This window comes from Brassica napus, chromosome C2 (assembly GCF_020379485.1).
Source record: "Brassica napus cultivar Da-Ae chromosome C2, Da-Ae, whole genome shotgun sequence".
NCBI lineage: Eukaryota > Viridiplantae > Streptophyta > Magnoliopsida > Brassicales > Brassicaceae > Brassica > Brassica napus.
This window is the reverse complement of record NC_063445.1, coordinates 2,914,938-2,939,027: the sequence shown is the minus strand read 5'-3', so window position 1 is coordinate 2,939,027 and position 24,090 is coordinate 2,914,938. Positions and strand designations below refer to the sequence as shown.

The 24,090-nt window shown below is 37.7% G+C and overlaps 6 protein-coding genes, 1 long non-coding RNA gene, 1 other non-coding gene and 1 pseudogene across 8 annotated transcripts; 7 read left to right on the top strand and 2 right to left on the bottom strand.

The window, feature by feature from the left end:
- The first annotated feature begins 680 nt into the window (after nucleotides 1-680).
- Nucleotides 681-1,193, top strand: LOC111202558. The gene is made up of 2 exons (XR_002655452.2): nucleotides 681-781; nucleotides 919-1,193. It is a non-coding gene; the product is annotated as an uncharacterized LOC111202558 (long non-coding RNA).
- A 2,036-nt stretch (nucleotides 1,194-3,229) lies between these two features.
- LOC106423679 (coniferyl alcohol acyltransferase) lies at nucleotides 3,230-5,276 on the top strand. Its single transcript, XM_013864448.3, has 2 exons — nucleotides 3,230-3,887; nucleotides 4,310-5,276. The coding sequence occupies exons 1-2, from the start codon at nucleotides 3,465-3,467 to the stop codon at nucleotides 5,261-5,263; spliced, it is 1,377 nt and encodes a 458-aa protein (XP_013719902.2). The 5' UTR covers nucleotides 3,230-3,464; the 3' UTR covers nucleotides 5,264-5,276.
- Nucleotides 5,277-6,038: 762 nt separating this feature from the next.
- Nucleotides 6,039-7,323, top strand: LOC106423635 (thioredoxin F2, chloroplastic-like). The gene is made up of 3 exons (XM_013864411.3): nucleotides 6,039-6,444; nucleotides 6,823-6,922; nucleotides 6,997-7,323. The coding sequence occupies exons 1-3, from the start codon at nucleotides 6,119-6,121 to the stop codon at nucleotides 7,129-7,131; spliced, it is 561 nt and encodes a 186-aa protein (XP_013719865.2). The 5' UTR covers nucleotides 6,039-6,118; the 3' UTR covers nucleotides 7,132-7,323.
- A 502-nt stretch (nucleotides 7,324-7,825) lies between these two features.
- Nucleotides 7,826-9,770, top strand: LOC106368252 (biotin carboxyl carrier protein of acetyl-CoA carboxylase 1, chloroplastic-like). The gene is made up of 7 exons (XM_048746404.1): nucleotides 7,826-8,086; nucleotides 8,277-8,321; nucleotides 8,418-8,569; nucleotides 8,656-8,968; nucleotides 9,050-9,121; nucleotides 9,233-9,298; nucleotides 9,455-9,770. The coding sequence occupies exons 1-7, from the start codon at nucleotides 7,928-7,930 to the stop codon at nucleotides 9,476-9,478; spliced, it is 831 nt and encodes a 276-aa protein (XP_048602361.1). The 5' UTR covers nucleotides 7,826-7,927; the 3' UTR covers nucleotides 9,479-9,770.
- A 421-nt stretch (nucleotides 9,771-10,191) lies between these two features.
- Nucleotides 10,192-10,273, bottom strand: TRNAS-AGA. The gene has a single exon. It is a non-coding gene; the product is annotated as a tRNA-Ser (tRNA).
- Nucleotides 10,274-10,993: 720 nt separating this feature from the next.
- On the top strand, nucleotides 10,994-13,034 carry LOC106354459 (annotated as a pseudogene).
- On the top strand, nucleotides 13,014-14,579 carry LOC106363581 (protein LEAD-SENSITIVE 1-like). Its single transcript, XM_013803299.3, has 3 exons — nucleotides 13,014-13,026; nucleotides 13,550-13,669; nucleotides 13,757-14,579. Exons 1-3 carry the CDS (start codon nucleotides 13,014-13,016, stop codon nucleotides 14,443-14,445), a joined length of 822 nt encoding a protein of 273 aa, XP_013658753.2. The 3' UTR covers nucleotides 14,446-14,579.
- Nucleotides 14,580-15,411: 832 nt separating this feature from the next.
- On the top strand, nucleotides 15,412-16,625 carry LOC106365011 (protein LEAD-SENSITIVE 1-like). The gene is made up of 2 exons (XM_013804475.3): nucleotides 15,412-15,648; nucleotides 15,745-16,625. The coding sequence occupies exons 1-2, from the start codon at nucleotides 15,558-15,560 to the stop codon at nucleotides 16,524-16,526; spliced, it is 873 nt and encodes a 290-aa protein (XP_013659929.2). The 5' UTR covers nucleotides 15,412-15,557; the 3' UTR covers nucleotides 16,527-16,625.
- An 80-nt stretch (nucleotides 16,626-16,705) lies between these two features.
- LOC106363577 (acetolactate synthase small subunit 1, chloroplastic) lies at nucleotides 16,706-20,797 on the bottom strand. Its single transcript, XM_048746403.1, has 13 exons — nucleotides 20,473-20,797; nucleotides 19,946-20,159; nucleotides 19,787-19,870; nucleotides 19,389-19,457; nucleotides 19,233-19,316; nucleotides 18,678-18,833; nucleotides 18,507-18,587; nucleotides 18,334-18,438; nucleotides 18,123-18,245; nucleotides 17,393-17,545; nucleotides 17,249-17,314; nucleotides 17,067-17,158; nucleotides 16,706-16,989 (listed from the first exon to the last, which is right to left on the bottom strand). Exons 1-12 carry the CDS (start codon nucleotides 20,679-20,681, stop codon nucleotides 17,075-17,077), a joined length of 1,428 nt encoding a protein of 475 aa, XP_048602360.1. The 5' UTR covers nucleotides 20,682-20,797; the 3' UTR covers nucleotides 16,706-16,989; nucleotides 17,067-17,074.
- Between the last annotated feature and the right edge of the window lie 3,293 nt (nucleotides 20,798-24,090).

The following is a 24,090-nucleotide window of genomic DNA, read 5'->3' as shown; positions in this document are numbered from 1 at the left end:
GAGTCACGGTCCGACGGCCAGTCCGGTCTGTTTTTTAAAACACTGCTTAAGTGAATAAAAATTTGATAGAGAAATACCCTATTATACAAAAAGGATTTCAAAGAGAAAAATGACTAAACTAGCATTTATTAAATGGTTAAAAACAAATATACACCTTAGATTAATTAGTCTAAAATTAGGGTTTAGTTTTAAAGTGGTAAAGGGTTTGGAGATTAAGATTTAGGATCTAGATTTTAGGATTTATGTATAAAATAATAAATTCTATTATATTTTTTAAAAAATATCTATTTAAATTAAATGTATTATTCTTTAAAAGTAACTTAATCTTTTTACTCTTTAATGAAATCTATTTACTAATTTTTGTCTTTGAACTATTTAGTTATAGAAAAACTTATTTTGTGGTGTTTTAGAAGATTTTCCCTTTTGATATTACATAAAAAGTTCCATAAAAGCAAAGGATTTCAAAAATAAGAGTTAAAAATATATATTTACAGCTTAATTAGCGGTTAATGCCATCAATGCAAATCTAGTTTACTTTTTTGTTATATCTTGAGCATCAAGCTGAGATTTTCCTTTTAATAAAATCTTAAATAAAAAATCATTTTCATATATGTTGAAGATCCTTCTCTTTCCTTTTTTACACGAAACAAGTGTATATATACTTTGTATATATAAAGCATCCTCAGTGTGCAGTTTTTCTAAAGCGTTGAGAAGATAAAAAACATGGTCAACTCAAAATTCGTTCTTTTGGCTTTCATAGCTCTGTCTCTTTTTCTTTCCGGTTAGTATTTCATAAACTCCATTTGAGACGAAAAGGCATTTTACAAAATCCTCTTTATAAAATAACATTTACATTAACAAGAAATCGGTGTATGGTTACACTTAACAAAACCATTTGTGTATGTTTGTTTTCTGTAGGTGCTGAAACAAGAGATACTGTGTGGTCTGGCTCTAAATTATCTTCATTTTGTTGCATCAGTCAGCCTCAATTAGGAGCTTGTGATACAAAACAACAGAATGATAGATGTGAGAAGCTGTGCATCCGTGGTTGTAGCCTAAACAAAGGCGGCGGCTGTCAACCTGTTCCTACTGGTTCTGTTTGTTCATGTTACTGTTAAACTAGCGTCATGAAAAATTATGCTCTTTTTTCTTTGATTATTTATTAATAAAACATATTCTTTTGTTATGCTCCATTCAGTGCCGTGGCTAGAGTATAAGGGGCCCAAGGAAAAAATAGTGATGTTAATGTAATAGTAATTTTAATTAATATAAAAATTAAAATTAATAATTTTATTGGGATTTTGAAATTATTATATGAAAGGAAAACTATAGAAACTTATAGAGGAAATTTTATGAATTTCGGTAAAAAATATATACATATAGTTAAATTTATACAGAAAAAAATTTCAGTGTAAAAGAAAAAAAAAGTTAGGGTAACATAAATGAAATTTTGAATAGTTTTTTTTGTTTTTGTAAAAATTGAATGTTTGAATAGTTTAAAAGAATGAAAACTATAGTTTTCAGTGATAATATTATAATTTTGTTTTTACCAAAAAAAAAAATTTACTCCCTCCGTTTTTTAATGTTACATATTTTAGATTTTTCACACATTTTAATAAAACACACTAAATTTGCATATTTTGTGTTTATCTTTGTTTCATAATTTTAAACCAATAACAATTCAGTAAGTGCAATTAAGTTTTTTGAAATTTGCAATTAGTTAATAAAACAAGTCTTAGAAATGTAAAAAAATGGATCTTTTTAAAACAATATTTTTTCCTAGAATATGTAATATTAAGGAACAGAGTGAGTATCATTTTGCTTACGAGTATCTAGTATCTTCAAATATGGAGCCCTAGAATTTTCTAATATGAGTGAGGCCTGAGCCTAATGCCACTCAAAACTTATACCTTTTTCTATTTCTTGTTCTGTCTTTAGGTTTTAGATCTTTCTCCCTTTTTCCTGTGCAAAGATCTTTCTCCTTAAAGATACGATACTTTTTTTTTTTTTTAAAGATACGATACTTGCCAAGATAATTTGGATTCTTTCTGTTTTCTCCAAATTTATTAACGCTATTTTCAGAAAATGCAGATGTATATTCCTTTGTTTTGTTTATATAATTATAGAAAGTCAGATTTTCGTGTATACATTTCGAGTAAGAAATCTTTCGTGTATGTTGAAGATTCTTGTTCTCTCTTTCCTTTTCACATGAAACAAGTGAGTACTTCCCTGCCTATATATAAAGCATTCACAACGTGAAGTTTCTCTAAATACCTGAGAAAATAAAAAGATGGTCGACTCAAAACTCGTTCTTTTGGCTTTCGTAGCTGTGTCTCTTTTCCTCTCCGGTTAGTATTTCGTAAAACTCCATCTCGAACCATTTTTTCAAATACATCCATTTTACAAAGCCATCTTTCTGATAACATTTTCATCAACAAGAGAAATTTATAATTTGGTTTTAAAGGAACTATATGTGTATGCGTTTTTGGTAGGTGCTGAATCAAGAGAGATTATGTGGAGTGGCTTCTGTTGCATACATCAGCAACAATTTGGAGCATGTGATACAAAACAAGATAATGATAGATGTGAGAAGCTGTGCCTTCATGGTTGTAGTAGGCACAACAAAGGTGGCGGCTGTCAAGCTGTTCCTACTGGTTCTGTTTGTTCATGTTACTGTTAAACTACTATCATGTAATAATGTAATATTATGCTCTTAGTTATTTGATTATTGATTAATCGAACGTCTTCTTTTATTATGCTCCATTTGTTCATGTTACTGAGTGGAGAGCATAGTTTCGCAAATTCACACACACATATATATATATAACTAATCATTAAGCATGCCCATAAAAATTGTTGATGTGTCACGATTGACAATAACCAGCTCTGTAGATGCATGGCACGTATAAAATTTTAGCATTATTGATGTTTGTATAGGTATGCCACAAATTCGGCAACTTCTCAACCTCTTACCAGGTTTTAATGCCTAAAGGACAAAAAAACTTGTTTATAGTTCGTGTCACTGTAATTTGTTGTTTAGCAGCCTTATTTGGTCATCTTTAGTGAGAATGATTCAGCCAGCATCCAACAAACAACTTTGAAAAGATAAGTAGATCCAGAACGCCCAAACACCACCAGGTCAAATTCCTGACTCGATACCTATTTCCAAATTAGACTTTTCTTTGCACAGAGATGACTTTCATTCCTTTTTGGGGGTCAATAACTGACTTTTTCAAAATATTACGTCAATATAACATACAAATCAAACTTCAAGCCAATAGTATACTGACACGTAAGTAGTTAGAACTTTCTAGCTCCCACGTGCCAAGAAAATAACAAGCTTTTATTTAGAAATTTTCCAAAAGAAGAAGTAGACCAAAACAATTCACTTTCCTTGTCCTCCTTCCTCTTCTTTTCTCCACAGTTTGAAGTTTCTAAATAGAGTTAGCTCTCACAGCCGCTTGATGACCACATCCGCAGCACGCGGTTTCCACGTGACCACCACGAGGAAAGAGATCGTTGCACCGGCCTCTTCTCCTCTTCTTCCCTTGCCGGAAAACAGGATCATCAGTCTCTCCAATCTCGACCTTCTTCTTCCTCCTGTCGACATAAACGTTTGCTTCTTCTACAAGAAACCACTTTATAACACTACAAATGATGTCCTCAAGACTTCATTGGCGGAGGCTCTCGTCTCTTACTACGTCCTTGCCGGCGAGGTTGTGGCCAATCCAATCACCGGAGAGCCCGAGATTCTGTGCAACAACAGCGGCGTTGAAGTGGTAGAAGCCGCTGCTGACGTAGAGCTCCGAGAGCTTAACTTGCATGATCCTTACCAAAGTATTGCCAAGTTTGTTCCCATGAAAGTGCATGGAGTCTTTGCTATTCAGGTAACAATCGGGAAAGTCCTAAATAACCACTTCATATAAAGAGAAAATTTTAAAGATCATTATGAATTTAGAAAAGTAGCTTATAAATTCATTGTAATCCAAATACAGAACTATACATAACTTACTATTTGTTAATTTAGATAAAGTTCTAACATAAAATCTATCGGTGATAAATGGAATGATATGTCTATCTTTTGTATTATTCAACATTTTGCCAATTTCCAACGTGAGACAATGTGAGACCGTCTTTGAGTTAGATAGATTATGAATCGAGTTGAGTTGGACTGCATAAATCGGATTTTGATAAAATATAATATAAGTGTAGATTGATGCAACTATTTTATATATTATTTAAAATATTTTTCCAAACTTCCGATTTATGAAATTCTCCATAATACTATTTTTATAATTTGTCTGATTAGCTTACTGAACTGAGATGCGGGAGCCTAGTCGTGGGATGCACGTTTGATCACCGTATAGCTGATGCATATTCAATGAATATGTTCCTCTTATCATGGGCCGAGATCTCACGATCCGATGTACCAACCTCTTATGTACCTTCGTTCAACAGATCTCTCCTAAACTCACGACGACCCTTAATCATCGACTCATCAGTAGACCAAATGTACATGCCTGTAACGTCGTTGCCCCTTCCACAAGAAACCACAAACCCGGACAATATCCTCACAAGCCGTATCTATTACATCAAAGCAGATGTCGTGCAAGACCTCCAAACTCAGGCTGGCAATGGTAAGAGGACGAAACTCGAGTCCTTCAGCGCGTTCTTGTGGAAACTCGTGGCTAAACACGCCGCAACAACAGATTCAAAAGTCCCGAACTTGAAGTCCAAATTTGGCATAGTTGTTGACGGAAGAAAGAAACTTACGGAGCAAGAAACCAGTACTTACTTCGGGAACGTCCTCTCGGTCCCATTCGGTGAGCAAAGAATCGATGACTTGACCCACAAGCCATTGTCTTGGGTTGCTGACGAAGTGCACAAGGTGTTGGAGAGTTCAGTGACCAAAGACCATTTCTTGAATTTGATTGATTGGATCGAGACTCGCCGTCCGGTTCCGGTTCTATCAAGGATATACGGAGCAGGATCCGAAGATGGACCCGCTTTCGTAGTCTCCTCGGGGAAGAGTTTTCCGGTGACCCGAATTGATTTTGGGTGGGGCTCGCCGGTTTTTGGATCGTACCATCTCCCACTAGGAAGCAGAACTGGATACGTGATGACAATGCCTAGTCCGGTGGTGGACAAAGGCGCGGGAGATTGGATGGTTTACTTACACCTTGAGAAAGGACAGTTGAAATTTATCGAACAAGAGGCTCCTCATGTGTTTAAGCCAATAGACAATGATTATCTCAAGATTTGATCATTTGAAGCCATACAGATACTAATATGTTTGTTGGGTTGTCAAGTTTTTGTATATTATCCAAACGTAATATTGTTAGATACATTTCATTCTTAAGCTCGTTTTAATATAAAACTTACTGTGACGAATTAAACTATGTTTCATTATGAGTTCAATCAAATAATTCTGTTTTGTGACTTTGTCCAATTTTAAACACTCATAACAAAAAGCGTATGTTGAGAAATATATATATATATATATATATATATATATATATATATATATATATATATATATTTGCTTTCAAATTTCAAATAACCACTCCAAATTTGGACAAACATTTTTTGGACCATTGTTTTGTTATAAACCGACTAGTTACAGTTCACAATAAAATTGGTATGTTCGGACAAGCCTAAATGTGCCTCGGAAGGACCATTTGACAGCTCTAGTGGTGTCAATTGTTTACGGTAATTGATATAGGATTATGCGATTTTGTATATAGTTTTTTTTTTCACCTAAAAGTATAACACATCATTATTTCTATAACGCAAATCAAAATTCTATAGTATTTCATAATTTCCCATATAAGTAGATTTTTTTCTTTTTTTGAATAATTTCATATATATCCATTTTTTTCCCACGACGATTCTGCACCTCGCGTCCATCGAACAACAACAGTGAAAGTACGTAAGTACCCCAAAGGGTCACTTTCCTTCTTCTTTTATTCGAGGGTAGTATTGACTTTGTACACAAAATAAAGAGAAACTGATAGTGATATACATTACAATAAGCAAAAGTCTCAGGGTTCATTTGAAGATCACATTCCAAACCAAAAGATCATTGCAAAGCTTTTACATTCTTCGAGCTTCTTCAACTATGACTCTCTCCCTCCGAATCGCTCCGTCACCGGTATCGTTCCGTTACTCTCCGGCTCCGTCCACCCCCTCCGGCGTCGGATTACGTCCGGCCAAGCAGCGCTGCCGGATCCCGAACTCAGGCGTCGCCGCGAAAACAGGATCATGTTCTAGCGGTGGTGTTTTAGATTCAAGGAAGAGGATCGGCGGTTCCTGTGTTGTGAGGTGTAGCTTAGAAACAGTGAATGTCAGTGTCGGCGAGGTGACGGAGGTTGACAAGGACACGTTTTGGCCAGTCGTCAAAGCCGCTGGTGATAAGCTTGTTGTCCTCGACATGTACACTCAGTGGTATGTTTCCGACCACTTCTTCACTTTACCTTTAATTGCTTCTCATGCCCATCAAGAAAAATGCTGTCTTTACCCTCTTTTTTTTACGTTTAACTATTGAGTAACTTCAATGGATTAGATTAGAACTAATCTTTGATCCCCTTAAGTTTACATTATCAGACTGTTTCTCTGGACAGTTATGTTTTGTTTGTTTGTTGGGTTTGCTAGATACAAAAAAGTATGAATATTTACCGAGAGTATGTGCATTTAAGAAACAAAGCCTAAATCTTTTTTGATTTCACATCAGTATGAATGTTTGAGATAAGGTTACTAGTAAATGTATTTTATTTGGTGTTGAGAAATAAATGTATTTTATTTGGTGTTGGGATCTCTCTGTAGGTGTGGTCCGTGCAAAGTTATGGCTCCTAAATACAAAGAGCTATCAGAGAAGTACCAGGACATGGTGTTTCTTAAGCTTGACTGCAACGAAGACAACAAGGTGTGTTAACTTTTTCTTTATTCTTTTTTTTTTCACTTGTTTCTTAAGTCGTAACACAGAACTCTTGATTGCAGCCAGTGGCACAGGAGCTAGGGATTAGAGTGGTTCCAACCTTTAAGATCTTGAAGGACAATAAGGTGATAAAAGAAGTGGTCGGAGCAAAATTTGATGAGTTGCTTGCAGCCATTGAGGCAGCGAGGTCAGGCTGAGCCTCTCTCTCTCTATATATATATCACTCCCTGCTATAGAGTATTAGGATCATTCTCCATCAACATGTAATTTGTTTGGCTCTATGTATGTAAAACTCTCTGCTGTTCCTTAAACTGGATTCAGTTGTAATGTTAACAGTGTATGTATAAACGCTGGAAAGTTATGAAGTATTATGAGCTAAATACTTTATATATCAAAAGTTCACAAAAACAAGTGGGTTGGCTAGTTTTGATCGAGATCAATAATGTATTTCCACTGCACAAGCTTGATTTATGACTTTAAATTTGGAGAGTAACATGGATTGTTGAAACAAAGATTATGGTGTATGTGCTTGTTTTCAATAGATGTTCCAACTAGATTTTTAACAAGTCATAATTTCATTGTAGTTGTTCACCAAATCCAATTTGGCCTAGTAGTATTATAACTTTAATCTATTTGGCATATGTATACTAGGCCAATGTACTTGGATTTATTCATATATTCATATATTCATAATTTTTGAATTTATAATTTATTGACAAATAAATCTTATAATTTCTCTAAAGTAGTTATAATAATTATCATTTTTCTATTGGTAATTTAAAAAAAATGTATGAAAAAACGAGACAAAAAGAAAATAGACAAAACTACAGATCGGAGGTGACACGTGGCGAGATCTGGAAGCGAGTGATAAATCATAAGAAACGAGATCCGAGTCTCTCAGACAAATCTCTTTCTATCTCTCTATAGCTGGAAGTGAACTGTTGAGGCCTTTGGTTTCATCGAGAGACCCCTAAAACCCGATCTGCAACAACAATGGCGTCTTCTTCGTTCTCCCTCACGTCCCCGGCTGCTTCCGTCTATGGAGCCACTCAAGCCTCGTCGCAGCTACCTCTCCCAACCACCCGCTCGCGTCTCCCTCGCAGAGTTTCCTTCCGTCTCTCCGCCAAGCCCAAGCTTCGCTTTCTCTCCAAGGTACACGCGCTTCTCTCCCATAAAGGATTGGCCTTTTTGTGTATTTATCAACTTTATTTTTTGGGAGTTATGTCTCTGATAGGCTAGTTTAATAACCCATCATAGCTGTTTGGTCTCATGTCTGAATCCCCTGAAAATGCATTAAATCATTTTGTTCTTATGTAACTTTTGTGGCATTTTATGATTGCAGCCTAGTCGCAGTAGCTACCCTGTGGTGAAAGCCCAATCTAACCAGGTAAGCTCCTTACCTACTGATGATCTCTTTGAGAAAATGAAATGTTTTCTCCAAAATAATTATATTCATTTTTGGACTCTCCTCCTGTGTTTAAAGGTTGGTGGCAATGCGTCATCAAAAGCTTCAGCTCCTGTAAAAATTGATGAGTCATCGGCTGAAGAAAAGGATTCAAACTCTTCTTCTTCAGGTGATTTAGCTACAGAGGAGTCTATCTCTGAGTTCTTGACCCAAGTAACAACTCTTGTCAAGTAAGTACCGTTTCCTTGTTACATCACATAAACGTTGTAAACGTCCATGATTGAAGAATATACTCTTACCTCCCTCCCTCGTGCAGGCTTGTGGATTCTAGAGACATTGTTGAGTTGCAGTTGAAACAGCTCGACTGTGAGCTTGTTATTCGGAAAAAGGAAGCTTTACCTCAGGCCCAAACCCCTGCGCCTTATGTGATGATGCAGCAACCAAACCAACCATCTTATGTTCAAGCAACTGCTCCTCCTCCTCCTTCTGCACCTGCACCTTCAACTCCAGCCTCCTCGCCTCCACCATCCCCACCTAGTCCAGCGAAATCATCGCTTCCAACTGTTAAAAGTCCCATGGCAGGCACTTTTTACCGCAGTCCAGGACCTGGTGAACCACCCTTTATCAAGGTTAGTGTATTTGCTAATTTATTTTCTTTTTTGGTATTTCACTGGCTGGATTGGTACTATATGAGTTTTTTGATGCTTCAGGTTGGAGACAAAGTGCAGAAGGGACAAGTTCTATGCATCGTTGAAGCCATGAAGTTAATGAATGAAATAGAGGTGAGTTCCTTAAAATCACCTCTTACCAAATTGTTGTCTACTAACGGTGAACTATCTATATCTATCGCTTCTCTTTTTTCAACTCTGAAACTTGCAATGTCTTATTCTCAGTCTGATCAAACGGGAACCGTAGTGGATATCGTTGCAGAAGATGGCAAGCCTGTTAGTCTCGACACTGTAAGTTTCCTAAATTCTCTCTATCTTTAATACATTCAAGAACCACATTTTTGTTTTTTTTACTACATCATTTTAATTGTAAATAATGATATAGAAACTTCCTAGGATTGAAAGAGGTATCTACTGATGTATATTGTTTTCATGGTGTGACTACAGCCTCTGTTTGTGGTTCAACCGTAGAATCGACACCACGAGAGATGGAGAAAAGAGGGCTACTTTAATTCGATCTATGTGCTTTGGTAATACTGTTTCTTGAGTTTAAGAATGTGTCTTCTTTCTTCATTGTTACTGTCAAACTCTGTTAGTTTTTTTTTTGGTTTGGTGAGGAAGAAAGAGTTTTTTTTTTAGTTTCTGTTGGTTAAACAAAAAAAAAAGATGAGGCTATGTTTTATTTATTTTCTTATTACAATACACACGCATTCTTGGTTCTGTTATATGGGACATTGCAATTTCTACTTCAAAAGTATAATCATCAAGTTGGCTATTTATTTCTTTAAACTCGGCCCGGCCCATTTTACGTAAGGGCCAAACCATATAAGGAAGTTGAATTCACCAATTAAAAAATTATTGTGTCACCTGGTAATGGAAAGATTACTAGAGAAATGAGATTTGCATTGTGTAGAACAGAGACCAAGAGTCAGATCGATCAATGAATGATGATGCTATCCATCTAAGCTCGTTTACATATGATTTTATATCGAAATGAATTTATATACTGCAAAAGAGGGGTTAATATTATAATGTTCTGATTTAACGTTGAAATTATTTTAAATCTTATTAAAGCCAACAAAATTTACTATCATTTACAGAATTCGTCAAGATACAATTAAAGCTTGTTAAGCCGTCTTTGGTCAACAAAAGGGTCAAATGTTACAACTTATAACAATTAAAAACGTGAACGGCAGGATTCGAACCTGCGCGGGCAAAGCCCACATGATTTCTAGTCATGCCCGATAACCACTCCGGCACGTCCACTTCTTGTTTAAATAACAGCTACAAAAAGTATCTATTGTCATATCAAATGGGTAACGTTTGATCAACTTCCTTACAAAATGCTGAACTTTGAAATTTTTCAAAAAACTGCTACGGGTGAATTTATTCATATAGTAGTCACTAGTTTTTTGTTGCTATAAAACCATCTCCAATAATACTCTGTAATTTCCTCTAATTTTACTCTAATATAGAATTAATGAGTTATTTTAAAATTTGTAGTATGACTTGATTTAGATAGCATATCCTGTAGTATCTATAGTAATTGAGTTTTTCAATGAGTTTCTCACAAACATAAATCATGCAAAATGAAAAGGAGATAATTTCATATTTAAGAAATTCAAACCATGTTTGAGAAACTCTCTCATATATTTTTTTTTTGTTAATCAACCACCCATCTATCCAAATTAAATTTTAATTGGTAAAATAATAATTCTAAGGAACAAGTCTATGCATGAACATGTATGAAACATTTCAAATTTATCATGCGAAAGACAAAATGCATCTGGTCAGTCGACTGCAGTGTTATAAAATCGGTCTACGCGGCAAATAAGATTTAAACAAAACGATTTTTTCATAACGTTTTTTTTCTTCTTCTTAAAAGTGGTCTAAATGTCTAATTAACTAGTAAAACTGAATTCAATTAAATAATCTGAGTATTTCACTAAACCTAAGGAGTAATTTTCAATTCGGGCTTTATTCTCTGATTCACGAGGAACTCACGTTTTGGTTTCTTCATGGCCTGATAAAGTGATAAGATATGTAACCTTATCTCCGTTGTCGGTAACCGAGGTCTCCTACACGAGACTCTTATTTTTTTGGTAAAAATATTACATTCATCTACCGATTTGTTCTATTTATAGGTAAATCTTCTAAGCCAATATAAAAAAAATTATTTTGCGAGAGAGCGCTAAGAGATGGAGGAACTTAAACCATGCGCCGCAAACTCGCCGCCGTTAACACCGTTAAGTTTCTTGGAGAGAGCCGCCACAGTTTACGGCGACTGCACCTCCATCGTTTACGGCGCTAACACCGTCTACACATGGCGGGAAACAAACCTCCGCTGCTTACGCGTCGCGTCGTCTCTGTCTTCCATCGGAATCGGCAAATCGGACGTCGTCTCCGTGCTCTCTCCCAACACTCCGGCGATGTACGAGCTCCAGTTCGCCGTTCCGATGTCCGGCGCGATCCTCAACAACATCAACACTCGTCTCGACGCTCGCACCGTCTCCGTTCTTCTCCGCCACTGCGAGTCTAAGCTTCTCTTCGTCGACGACGTCTCCTCTCGCGAACTCGCCGTCGAAGCGGTCGCGACGATGACCGCTCCGCCGATTCTCGTCTTCATCGCCGATAAAGAAGAAAAAGGAAGTGGAGGTGCTGACGTGGCAGGTCAGGTTAATAAGTTCAGTTACACTTACGATGAACTTATAGAGAGAGGCGACCCGGGTTTTAAATGGATCCGACCCGGAAGCGAGTGGGACCCGGTTGTGCTTAATTATACTTCCGGTACGACCTCGGCTCCCAAAGGAGTGGTAACACTGCCACAGGGGACTATTCGTAATGTCGCTTGATTCTCTAATCGATTGGACCGTACCGAAAAATCCGGTTTACTTATGGACTCTACCGATATTCCACGCTAACGGTTGGACTTTTCCGTGGGGGATCGCTGCCGTTGGAGGAACTAACGTCTGTCTACGGAATTTCGACGCGCCGCTTATCTACCGTTTGATCCGTGATCACGGCGTTACGCACATGTGCGGAGCTCCCGTGGTGCTCAGTATCTTGTCGGCGAGTCAGGATGTTCAGCCTCTTGACCATCCAGTCAACGTTTTAACCGCCGGTGCTCCTCCGCCTGTTGTTGTTCTCCTCCGTGCAGAGTCAATAGGTTTTAAGATCAGTCACGGTTACGGTTTAACGGAAACCGGCGGTTTGAACGTGTCATGCGCGTGGAAGCCGCAGTGGAACCGGTTACCGGCGAGCGATCAAGCGAGGCTGAAGGCAAGGCAAGGAGTGAGAACCGTCGGGTTTACAGAAATCGACGTGGTGGATCCTGTAACGGGCCTTATCGTTGAGAGAAACGGAGAACATGTCGGGGAGATTGTGATGAGAGGGAGTTCGATCATGCTTGGTTACTTGAAAGATCCTGTCGGAACGGAGAGTGTTCTGAAGAGCGGGTGGTTTTTCACGGGAGATGTGGGGGTGATTCACTCGGATGGGTATCTAGAGATTAAGGATAGGTCGAAAGATATAATCATAACGGGAGGAGAGAACGTGAGTAGCGTGGAGGTCGAAGCGGTGATGTACACGAATCCGGTGGTGAGTGAAGTGGCGGTGGTGGCTAGACCGGATGAGTTTTGGGGAGAGACGCCGTGTGCGTTTGTGTATCTGAAACCTGGTTTGAGGATGAAACCGACGGAGAAGGAGATGATAGAGTATTGTCGGAAGAGGATGCCGAGGTATATGGTTCCCAAGACGGTGTCGTTTAGGAATGAATTGCCCAAGACTTCGACCGGGAAAGTTATGAAGTTTGTGCTTAGGGAGATTGCCAAGAAGATGGGTCAGACCAGCTTGAGTACAGGTCCAGTGTTGAGCATAAACAAATAAAACATCAAACTATAGTTTCTATAATTTAAGAAATATTTACATAAACATATGTTTTAAAATTTGTAAAAGAAAATTGTATTAAATTATTTACTAAATTGTTTATAGAGCACACCGATTAAGCATGCGATTTGTTAGTATATAATATGGTTATGGTTATGGATTGAAGTATAAGAGCATCAAACAACCATGTCACCACTTGTGAAAACAAACGTTGGCTAAACATTGTTAGTTAAGATACATAAATGTTTAGTTTCTCATTTTTGTTAATTTATGGAATTTATACAAGTTTCTGATTATTGCCCAAAAAAAAAATATATACAAGTTTCTGACGTATCGCCTCTTTCTCTTTTATCTTCTTCCCCTTGTATACCCTCTAGCTGAAGATACACACCCTCATGGCGTTTTCTGAGTTCTCAGCAAACTAAGTTACCTAGCTGTTGTTGTTGTTGTTGATTAGAGAATTTGCTTAAGCTGCTGTTATGATATGCTGGATCTTGATCATATACATAACGTTAATAATAAACTTTTTAAGAACCAAATATGTTGTTATCCAAGATGAGAAGACGGAATATGAAGCAACATATATAGTTGACTATAAAAAACACAAAACTAGAAAGAAAAAACTCAGAAAAACCCCTTTAATCCAGTATAATTAAGTGGAACTCATTATTCTCAAGAAGATGGGACTATTCTCCAACAACAAGATCTCCAGGGATGATCTGAAACCAGGAGACCACATCTATGCGTGGCGCAACGCTTATATCTATTCCCATCACGGTTCCATCTCTTTTCTTCTGTTCTCTCGATCAATATTAGTTCTCTGGGTCTTTGAATAACGCGATGTCCCTGTTTCTAGTTTCACAGGGATCTACATAGGCGATGGAAAAGTCATTCATTTCACTCGTGGAGATGGTCCAGTAATGAGAAAAGGTACTTTTGTAGACAAGATCATTGTTAGTTCAATGACTAATCACGGAGGTTACAATCCTTGTCCTAACTGTGGCAAACGATCCAATACCCGTGGTGTAATCTCTTCTTGTCTTGATTGCTTTCTCGCCGGAGGAAACCTCCATCTCTTCAAGTACAATGTCTCTCTAGCCATCTTCATGTCCCAACTTCGAGGAGGTACATGCACAATAGCACCTTCAGACCCTTCCAATGAAGTCATTTCCCGTGCGAAGTTCCTCTTACTGAGAAATGGGTTTGGTGACTACCATCTTTTCAAGAACAACTGTGAAGATTTTGCTATCTATTGTAAGACTAGTTTAGTGGTTGGCAAAAGCTATGTGCTTGGAAGAAACGGTCAAGCCAATACGGTGGGCTTAGCTGCTTGCGTAGCACGTATGCTTACTCCTTTGGTCAGAAATGTTATTCGTCTCTTTTCCGACGTTGGTATGCGAAAGGATGCTATCAAAGTGCCTGTCGAGAGCCTCGTTGCATGGCGGAATAAGGACGATACAACTGTTACGAGGAAAAGAAGACTGCAACATAAAAATAAACATAGTGTTTTAACTTTTTACAAACATATTGTAAAATTCCGATTCCTGATATGAGTAAATTATATATGTTGAAAGATTTTAAAATTTTATTTGACTATCTGTAAACTTGAGATGATATTATAAACTCTAAACTTCTGTTTTGTATTGACCATTAACGTGAGTATATATACAAAGGCATAAGCCGACGTCGAGACGTAACCCTAGAGAAAATAGGAAACATAACATAAGAGTAAAACGGTTTAGTTATCTAAGATACACTTTCCTAATACTCCCTTTCAAGTTGGAGAGTGAAGGTCTTGAACACCCAACTTAGACAACAACGCTTCAAATTGGGGACGTCCCAAAGCTTTGGTTAAAAGATCTGCAATTTGATCTTTCGACTTGACATGAATGGTTGAAATAAGACCTGCTTTAACTGCATCACGTACACTGTGACAATCACGCTCAAGATGTTTCGTACGTTCATGAAAAACAGGGTTAGCGGCAATATAAATAGCTGCTTTACTGTTACAATAAAAATGAACAGGTTTAACAATCTTGACTGAGTTGACTCCAAGATCCTCCACCAAAGGAACAATCCATTTGACTTCTTTAACAGCCGTGGCCATGATCCTATATTCCGCCTCTGCGGATGACATAGACACCGTGTCTTGCTTCTTAGTCTTCCAATCAATAGGTGAATCACCCAAATCAATAGAATCATATAAGATACATTTTCCTAATACTATCCACATCATTAAAGTGTATTTACAAGTCTTTCAAACTTTTCGAAATAACATACCATTTGTCGCCTTGTCGGTAAGATGGTAAAGTTGTCAAAGATCTAACGTGGGGCCCATTGGCAGAGGTGGTATAAACATAAACACAAGGACAGTTCGAAAATCTGTTAATGCGTGGGTTTCTCATATCCACTCACGACACGTGATGTGTTTCCTACGTGTATGAGTATTATCTGTTACCGTGTTACGATTTACGAAAGGGCTTTTTATGGTAAAATAATAGGAGTTGTGTTGCTTGCTCCAGAAGGAACACGGTTTGGTAATAAAAATAATAATAAAATAAATTTCTGTAGTAATAATAAATTCAAGGAAAAAGACAGAGAGAGAAAAGCCAACTCATTAAAAGCAAAATCGGATCTGTCCTTTGTCCGTAGAAGAAGAAAGAAGATGGGATTGCTCTCGAACAAGATCTCCAGAGATGAACTCAAAGCAGGCGATCACATCTATTCATGGCGTTCTTACATCTATACCCATCACGGTTCCATCTCCTCTCTCTCTCTCTCTCTCTCTCCTTTTTTAATCATATCTGAGAATATGATGAATAACGCGTGATTTTTTTCTTCAATGTTCACAGGAATCTATGTAGGAGATGGGAAAGTAATTCATTTCACACGTGGAGGTGGTTTAGAGATTGGAACAGGGACTATTCTGGACAAGATCATCGTTAGTTCTGTTCCTCATCATGGAGACAACCCTTGTCCTGATTGCGGAGATCAAACCAATCTCAACGGTGTGATCTCCTCTTGTCTTGACTGTTTTCTCTCCGGAGGAAACCTCTATCTCTTCGACTACAATGTCTCCAAGGCCATCTTTCTCGCTAAGCAACGAGGAGGTACCTGCACTATAGCAGCTTCAGATCCTCCTGAAGACGTCGTTGCACGCGCGAAGTTCCTCCTATTGAGAAACGGGTTTGGTGAGTATCATCTCTTGGACAACAACTGCGAAGATTTCGCTATCTATTGCAAGACCGGTTTGCTGGTGTTGTCGGTGACCAAGTCGGGGAGTAGTAGCCAGGTGAATTCGGTGTGTGCAGCGGGTGGGGTTGTTACTTTGACACTCAGGGCGTTAGGTGTGGGAACGAGTGGTTCCTTGGCGACAGCGACGTCTCCAGCTTTGACGGTTTCTGCTTCAACTAGTGCTCTTTCTACGACGCTTGGAGCTGTGGCTACTGGTGTTGGAGCTGTGGCGTTGACGGGGTATGGTAATTACTGTATTAGTCGTTTGGCTTATGACGTTGGTGTGAGGAAAGATGTTCGTAAGGTCCCTGTGGAAGAGCTCGTTGCACTTATGGCAGTTATACAAGGTAAATCTGAATCAGACGACAACAACAACAAGATCGAGTCTAAACTTAATTAGCATTTGTTTTGGTTAATGAGTTGGTGACTAATTTGTAATGTATTGTGTAAACTGTGTTTTTAACTATTTATGAAAGTGGAACATACAGTAAAACTATATTAAATGAGAGAAATTGAGAGTAAATACCACAAGCTCCTTCAGAGCGGTTGTAATTCTATTGGTTTAGTTAAAGATATATGTTCGTTCATAACCCAGCCATTTTTTAACCACCAAGTTTATTACAAGCCTTCGAAAGCTTATGATTATTACTAGAGATAGAGATGGTGTTTTTACATTTTCGAAAAGTAGTGATGACTAATTGACTAAAACAAACATATAAGTCTTCCACATTCTCTAATATAAGTCCTACAACAACAACACCTCGAAATGCCATGACCGTGAGGAGAGATAATCCATTCACACAATGATGAAACAACGTGCAAGTCCTTGACTAGTTTCCAGTAACAGGTGGCAAGCAAGTCCTCTGCACAAGAAGATCGTTTTATTTTATAACTAAAAACGACAACAATGCATGATTGTTAAAAGAGATTGTTATTAAACCTTTGGAACTACAAAGGAAGAGAGTATCCACGAAGGTAAGTCGAATCCACTCCAGATTCTCTTACCAATGCCACTCTTCCTGTCCTAGCCACCTTCATTTCTCCAAACACAAAACCATTAGAATCACCAAAACTGGTGAAGAGATGAGGTTTTAAAAAGGAAGCAGCATGAACTTATATTACCTCGCAGATTCCGTAGACCTCTAACTGCGTTTGTAATGCAGCCATCTTTCTGATATCCCCTGTAACCTGCAAACCGAAGATTTCTCATCAGCTATTATCAAATTCTAAGCCTTTTTGTTTGTTTGTGCCTTTGTGACAATTTACCTCAAGAGTGATAGTATGATCAGAGACATCAATGGCTTTAGCTCGGAACACTTGAGCGATATCGAGAACATCTCTCCTTGCAGAAGTATGAGCAGCTACTTTGATGAGCATCAGTTCTCGCTCCGCAAATGGCATGTGGGTTATATTTTGAACCTGGAACACACACAATGACAAGGAAACATCTTATTAGACCTATAAAAACCAAACAAATGTACACTAGAAACTCCATAAATTAATATTTAATAAATTAATAAGCACAATAAATTAATAATTTTTACCAAACTGGACTAGTATAAAATTTGACATAATTCAATAAGATAATAATATAATACTTTTGAAAAACCCTATGTAAATATATATTGTTCCAATATAAATATAAATTTGTATATGTATATATAAATATAAACCATATAGTTTGTATAGTTTGTTTTTTACTCATAGTGAAGTATATCTTTAATTTTTCTTAATATTTACATTTACATTTATGGTACACATTTTCTATACACCAAATGATTGAATAAGAACAGCATAAAATTTTATCTATAAAATTTAATCAATGCATATGCTATAAAATCAAGTATTCTTCTTTTTTTAACATAAAAACATACATTAGATTATATAAATTTTCTAAAAAGAATTTTGTATAAGTAGTAACTCTACAAAGTCCCAACATTAATATTTTTTATAGAGTATTTACTACATTATTAAGTTTTTCAAACCATTGTCTCACCTCATGAAGATCAATCAGCTTCTGAAGCTGCCTCACCAACTTGTCGATGTTTTCATCAGTTCCAGGGATAACTGTAGTGATCCGAGACAAGCCCTCTTTCTCAGCAGGACCAACAGCTAGACTCTAGAGCAACAAAAATTATAACTTTCACATATTTGTTGAAAGAATATTAATCAGTGAAACTAAAAGTTAAGAGTGTTTGCATAATAACCTGGATGTTATAACCTCTCCTAGAGATAGCTCCGGTTATTAAATTGAGAACTCCAGGAACGTTAGCTACAAGTATAGACAACGTGTGTGACCGGAGACCATCCGACTGCAATCATTTAAACAGTTTCACGTTCACTATGACCTCAGATTGAAAAGTATAGCAATGTATCTTACATCTTCATCGTAGACCACTCCCCAATGAGCATCAAGGACCGGTTTGAAATCATTATAAGGCTCCACTGGATAGACGTCACCCTAAAATAACAACATACCACAGGGGCTTAAGATATGTAGAGCAGAAAAAAGAAAAAAAAAAACAAATGAGCTAATGATGTTAATCTATACCCCAGATGATGCAGTGCCATTTCCACCAGTCAACGCTCGCTTTGTGTTCGCTGCAACAGTCTCATGAGATGATTGGTTTACGAGGTGTGGGTATGATGCAGCTGAAAATCTCCAGAATGGAGCAGTTTCTCCCATCTTTTCCCGTCTCAGAGCAATCTAGAGTCAAACAATAGTATACAACAACGGTTAGTAATGACAAAAGTGTTGATTACAGTCACTTAAACACATAAACTGACTACATGGAGCAATTACTGATATTTGAGAGTAATTAAACTAATGAGTTGTCTTGTAAGACGTTAACAAGTCATTTAAAAAGTTAGATTGGAAGTTTCACGTACGATTGGCTCTACCATGACATCTGGGTTGAAGTCTTCCAAGTGTGACATTGCAGATAAAAATAAATAAAATGAAACTTAACAAGTGGCTACAAGTATTGATACTTGTGACTCCAACCGTTCAATAAAGCTTTTCAAGACGAAACTAAAATAAAAGGCTACAAGTGGCTACAAGCTGAGGTTGTTGACAGTTAAGAAGCATGGAGAAAATAAAGATTACCTTCCCAGTTCTAGCGACTTCTTTTATTCCAAACTTCTCTAAGTTCGCCGTTAGTGCAACCATCTTTCCTGGGTCTCCAGTTACCTAAAGAACAAAAAAGATGAGACTCATTAGAACCATCCTTGACCACTTGATAACGTGAAGAACAAGACTGACCTCGATCGTTAGAGTGTGATCCGAGGTATCCACCACTTTTGCTCTAAAGATATCCACCAACCACATGATCTGTATAGACCACAGAAACATTAGAAGGAAAAAAAAAGGCTCCTTAGTGAGAGTGTGTGACTCAAGACTCAGTTAATACAAAAAGGAAGAAAGCATCTCCCCATCCATATTCATCTAATATCAATTGTGATTTTAATAAGATTCGACTAATCATTATATGGAAAAAAAAGAAGCTCTCTAGTGTGACTCAATTTAAAGCCTCCTTTCATTCATATCCTTAAAAAGGTTTTTCCAATGTGATTGAATTTATCATATCACCCAACCAATACTGAAAAACTAAGTTCAGAGATTAGTTCATTTGTGCAATATCAATCAACTATAGTTTTTACCTCAGAGCGGGTGGTTGGATCAGCGTTAAGCTTAATCAGCATTAACTCACGTTCCACATGCGGCTCCTTGGAGAGATCTTCAACCTTAACCATAATAAGCACAAGATTAGTCATTATCAATGACAAGATACTAGTAAGAGAACAAATTTTAAAACAAACCTTGATGACGTTGACGAGTTTGTTAAGCTGTTCTACAACTTGCTGCAAGACTTTGTCAGTCCCAAGAACAACAATAGTAAACATAGCTTTGTCTTCGTTCAATCCCACAGCTAGAGACTCAATGTTGTACCCTCTTCTAGCAAACACTCCAGCTATACGGTTGATTATACCGCTCTCGTCACCCACAAACACCGAGATCGTATGCCTCCTCACTCTACAAAACACAAAAGGTGAGACTTTCCAGTAAGATAGAACACATAAAGGTAAAAGCTTTTGGCTGCAAATGTGTAAATTGGAAGCAACCCAAGTTCGAATCAGCTAAAAAGACTCGATTTTTAATCGACCCATTAACGAAAGTAACAGTCTTTATGACTTGTGTAAGATAGAACACATGAAGGTAAAAGCTTTTGGCTGCAAATGTATAAATTGGAAGCAACCCAAGTTCGAATAAGCTAAAAAGACTCGATTTTTAATCGACCCAGTAACGAAATGAACAGTCTTTATGACTTGTGTAAGAAGAGTAGTACCTATCACATGCAGTGGACGAGACAGACTGAGCAGTTGTGATGGCTTTATCGGTTGAGGCGGCTGAGAAGAGAGTGGCACTTCTCATCTTCCTCCCATCGATGATTTGAGAGACTTGCACGGAGGTTTTGGACGGAAACGCGTGGACCTTGGTCTGATTTAAGAAGTGGGCACAGGCTAGTGAAGCAGCAGTGGTCGTAGCCGCCGCCATTGCTTGGAGATGGTTCGGTGTGAGGCGGAAAACAGCTGATGAAGAGAGAGAGAGGGACTTTGGGTTGAATAAAAGGGATCACACTGTTTTTTTGGTGGGCTGCGAGTGGAGGAGATGTGAGTGCACAATGGCATTTTAAATAAATTCAGTTTTATTTTCTATTCGCCACAGACCAAAACATTTAATAATTGTAGTAATATTACTGGTCTTGTTTTGTTTTTATTATATGGTTTTGGACAATCCGGTTTACTGGTTTGTTGTACAATGTCTCTAATCGTAATAACCAACAAACATGACATTCACATGTGACACCGCACCGTTGAATTAGTATACGATTTGCGGGAAACTATAACTAATTTTCAACACTATGTTGGGCAAATATCAACGAGGTTTAGTGATTACCATTTCATTCACCTTTGTTATTTTAAAAAGCAGCTTTATCGTTTTTTTTTTGTAACTAAGTGTCTGTGATAAGTTTCTTGGGCTACCAACTTAAAACCAATTGGCAATTAGTGGATTGGCCCAAGTTCCTTATATATTACTCAAGTCCCTTTCATATATTCGATGTGGGATCTTCTCTCCAATACCCTCCCTCGAGATAATGGTGCGTATAACCATTAATCTCGCAGAATCCATCATACCCCCTCCGAAATCATGCTTTATTTTCTAGCGATCTCGGCGGAACTGAACCTTCTATGGGCCATCAGCTAATGGGATGATCGGGCCACTGTCCGGGCCGGATTAATGGGTCAGGGTATTGGGCCAGCTCTGATATCATGATAAGTTTCTTGGGCTACCAACTTAAAACCAATTGGCAATTAGTGGATTGGCCCAAGTTCCTTATATATTACTCAAGTCCCTTAGTTGTCTGTGGTAATCGCCAGAAACATGGAGTTGACTATACAGACACATTTTCACCGGTTGCGAAGATGACTACGGTGAGAGTATTTCTGGATTATGCGTGTAAGTTGGGTCATGAGGTTCATCAGATGGATGTTCACAATGCGTTTCTTCATGGGGATCTTCACGAGGAAGTATACATGAAAATTCCTCAAGGTTTTTCTTCTACAGATAAGAATCTGGTATGTAGACTTCGCAAATCTTTATATGGCTTGAAGCAGGCGCCTCGTTGTTGGTTTGCCAAGTTAACAGATGCTCTTCTCAAGTATGGGTTTACTCAAACCAAGTCTGATTATTCCTTGTTTGTTTACGTCAAGCAAGGAGTGTCCATTCGCATCTTGGCTTATGTGGATGACCTGATTATATCAGGAAGTACTCCGAAGGATATCAAACTCATAAAAGACTATCTCTCCACTTGCTTTCACATGAAGGATCTTGGTCTTCTCAAATATTTTTTGGGTATAGAGGTTGCTCGAAGCCCGTCTGGTTTCTACTTATGTCAGCGTAAGTACGCTACTGATATTGTCACTGAAGTCGGATTGCTTGGTTGTAAACCGGCTGGAGCCCCTATGGATCAAAATCATCAACTTAGTCGAGCTGATGGTCCTACAATTTCTGAGCCAGAACGGTATCGGAGACTTGTTGGCCGGTTTATTTATCTTGCTGCGACAAGACCAGACTTAACGTATGCTGTACACATTCTTTCACAATTTATGCAAGATCCTAAAGAAGATCATTGGACTGCTGCATTGAAGGTGGTACGATACTTGAAGGGAACTTTAGGTCAAGGTATTTTTCTGGATGCGAAGTCATCTCTCCACTTGACTGGCTGGTGTGATTCTGATTGGGGAGGATGTCACACTACTCGGCGCTCTCTGTCTGGTTGGATAGTTCAGCTCGGAACCTCTCCCATCGCGTGGAAAAGCAAGAAACAAGACACTGTGTCTTGCTCATCGGCAGAGGCCGAATACCGTGCTATGGGAGCCATCACCAAGGAGTTGTTAGGATTAAAGTCTTTACTTCGGGAACTTGGAGTGAATCACAAGGAACCGATGACACTGTTTTGTGATAGTCAACCAGCAATTCATATTAGTTCAAATCCGGTGTTTCATGAAAGGACTAAGAATATAGAGATTGAGTGTCATTTCATACGAGATGAAATTGTCAAGGGTGTTCTAAAACCATCATATGTTTCCACTAAAGAGCAGTTAGCAGACATCTTTACGAAAGCATTGGGACGCAAAGAGTTCGACATTTTCTTGTCCAAGCTGGGCATTCGTAACTTACATGCTCCACCTTGAGGGGGGGTATTACGGGAGATACTACATAGATTTGTGTATATCTATATTTCCTATTCTAGTTATTAACATTATTGATACTAGGTTTAGGAGATCTTATGATGGTTGTATAAATACTTGGCTGCGGCCACATTAATAGAGAGGTTAACATTCATCGATTCATAAACTTGTCAGTCTGTAGTCTTTGTTTAGTACTAAACAACTTATCAGTCTTTGTGTTACAAGTTAGTGGGTTATAATTCCCAAACAACAAAATATCTAAAAGCTTTCACAAGTCACTTACATTATTTTTGTCGTTATTGTAACGTGTCTTCCTTCATCATTATTATTTTTATATATATCACGTGTTTTTTATTCCTAATAGTCTTTGTTTACTAAAGTAAATATTTCTTTGTCTTTGTTTACCAAAAGTAAATGGTTAATCAGTTTAGTGCCTAAAATAATCGTCTTCTTCACCGGTCCACTACTGGAATCAAGAGAACGAACGAGATAGTGAGCAAGTTAACAAGGTTGTGTCTTTTGTAACGACTTGTTTTTTTTAACGCTGTTTATTAAAATTGATTTGGAACATATTACATGAAAAATACGGCAAATAATGAGAAACTAACGGGTTTTACACACCGGAAAATAGAAAAGATAAACATGATTGATAACAGATTAGCAAAATGATTATGGTTGGTGGAATAGAGAGCAAACACAAAGCATGTGTTTTGTATACTATGATGTGCAACCTCCTATGCGGGTCCTAGAGATGTCTTCCGGAGAGGATATTCTGTATAAAGATAAAAACAACCTCAAAAGTTGCATGGATAGAACATCTAAAAAGGTTATTCTCATTCTCTGGAAACTTTTTACTGTCAAAATCATATATATCTGCTACGAATGATATGTTCATGAGTATCATGAAGCTCAGAATCGAAAGATTGAGTCTATTATCCACCATATTGTGTACTTAGAATTTAAAAGATAATAATGCCATACAGGAATGTAATCTCTCCATTTGATGCAACTTATCTACTTATGGAGGCCGTGCTTGGCCATTAGTCTCTACATTGACTTATCTTTTCTAAATCCTCCCATCTATCTATCACTAGATAAAAGTATCTCCAACACTACTTCATTTTCCTACTTCAAATCCATTGTTGTTCAATAACAATATTAGAAGTTCAAGCACACTCTCCTTGGTCACTAGACGTTATATATATTGTTGT

Excerpts from the sequence above, each read along its gene's own strand:
- LOC106423679 (XM_013864448.3), top strand. The coding sequence starts at position 3,465 with ATGACCACATCCGCAGCACGCGGTTTCCACGTGACCACCACGAGGAAA. Across the intron at positions 3,888-4,309 it reads ATGGAGTCTTTGCTATTCAG|CTTACTGAACTGAGATGCGG; the intron begins GTAACAATCGGG and ends TTGTCTGATTAG.
- LOC106423635 (XM_013864411.3), top strand. The coding sequence starts at position 6,119 with ATGACTCTCTCCCTCCGAATCGCTCCGTCACCGGTATCGTTCCGTTAC. Across the intron at positions 6,445-6,822 it reads CTCGACATGTACACTCAGTG|GTGTGGTCCGTGCAAAGTTA; the intron begins GTATGTTTCCGA and ends ATCTCTCTGTAG. Across the intron at positions 6,923-6,996 it reads ACTGCAACGAAGACAACAAG|CCAGTGGCACAGGAGCTAGG; the intron begins GTGTGTTAACTT and ends TCTTGATTGCAG.
- LOC106368252 (XM_048746404.1), top strand. The coding sequence starts at position 7,928 with ATGGCGTCTTCTTCGTTCTCCCTCACGTCCCCGGCTGCTTCCGTCTAT. Across the intron at positions 9,122-9,232 it reads AGTTAATGAATGAAATAGAG|TCTGATCAAACGGGAACCGT; the intron begins GTGAGTTCCTTA and ends TCTTATTCTCAG. Across the intron at positions 9,299-9,454 it reads AGCCTGTTAGTCTCGACACT|CCTCTGTTTGTGGTTCAACC; the intron begins GTAAGTTTCCTA and ends GTGTGACTACAG.
- LOC106363581 (XM_013803299.3), top strand. Across the intron at positions 13,670-13,756 it reads TTATATCTATTCCCATCACG|GGATCTACATAGGCGATGGA; the intron begins GTTCCATCTCTT and ends CTAGTTTCACAG.
- LOC106365011 (XM_013804475.3), top strand. The coding sequence starts at position 15,558 with ATGGGATTGCTCTCGAACAAGATCTCCAGAGATGAACTCAAAGCAGGC. Across the intron at positions 15,649-15,744 it reads TTACATCTATACCCATCACG|GAATCTATGTAGGAGATGGG; the intron begins GTTCCATCTCCT and ends CAATGTTCACAG.
- LOC106363577 (XM_048746403.1), bottom strand. The coding sequence starts at position 20,681 with ATGGCGGCGGCTACGACCACTGCTGCTTCACTAGCCTGTGCCCACTTC. Across the intron at positions 17,546-18,122 it reads AGCTGATTGATCTTCATGAG|GTTCAAAATATAACCCACAT; the intron begins GTGAGACAATGG and ends TGTGTGTTCCAG. Across the intron at positions 17,159-17,248 it reads AGGTCTACGGAATCTGCGAG|GTGGCTAGGACAGGAAGAGT; the intron begins GTAATATAAGTT and ends GGAGAAATGAAG.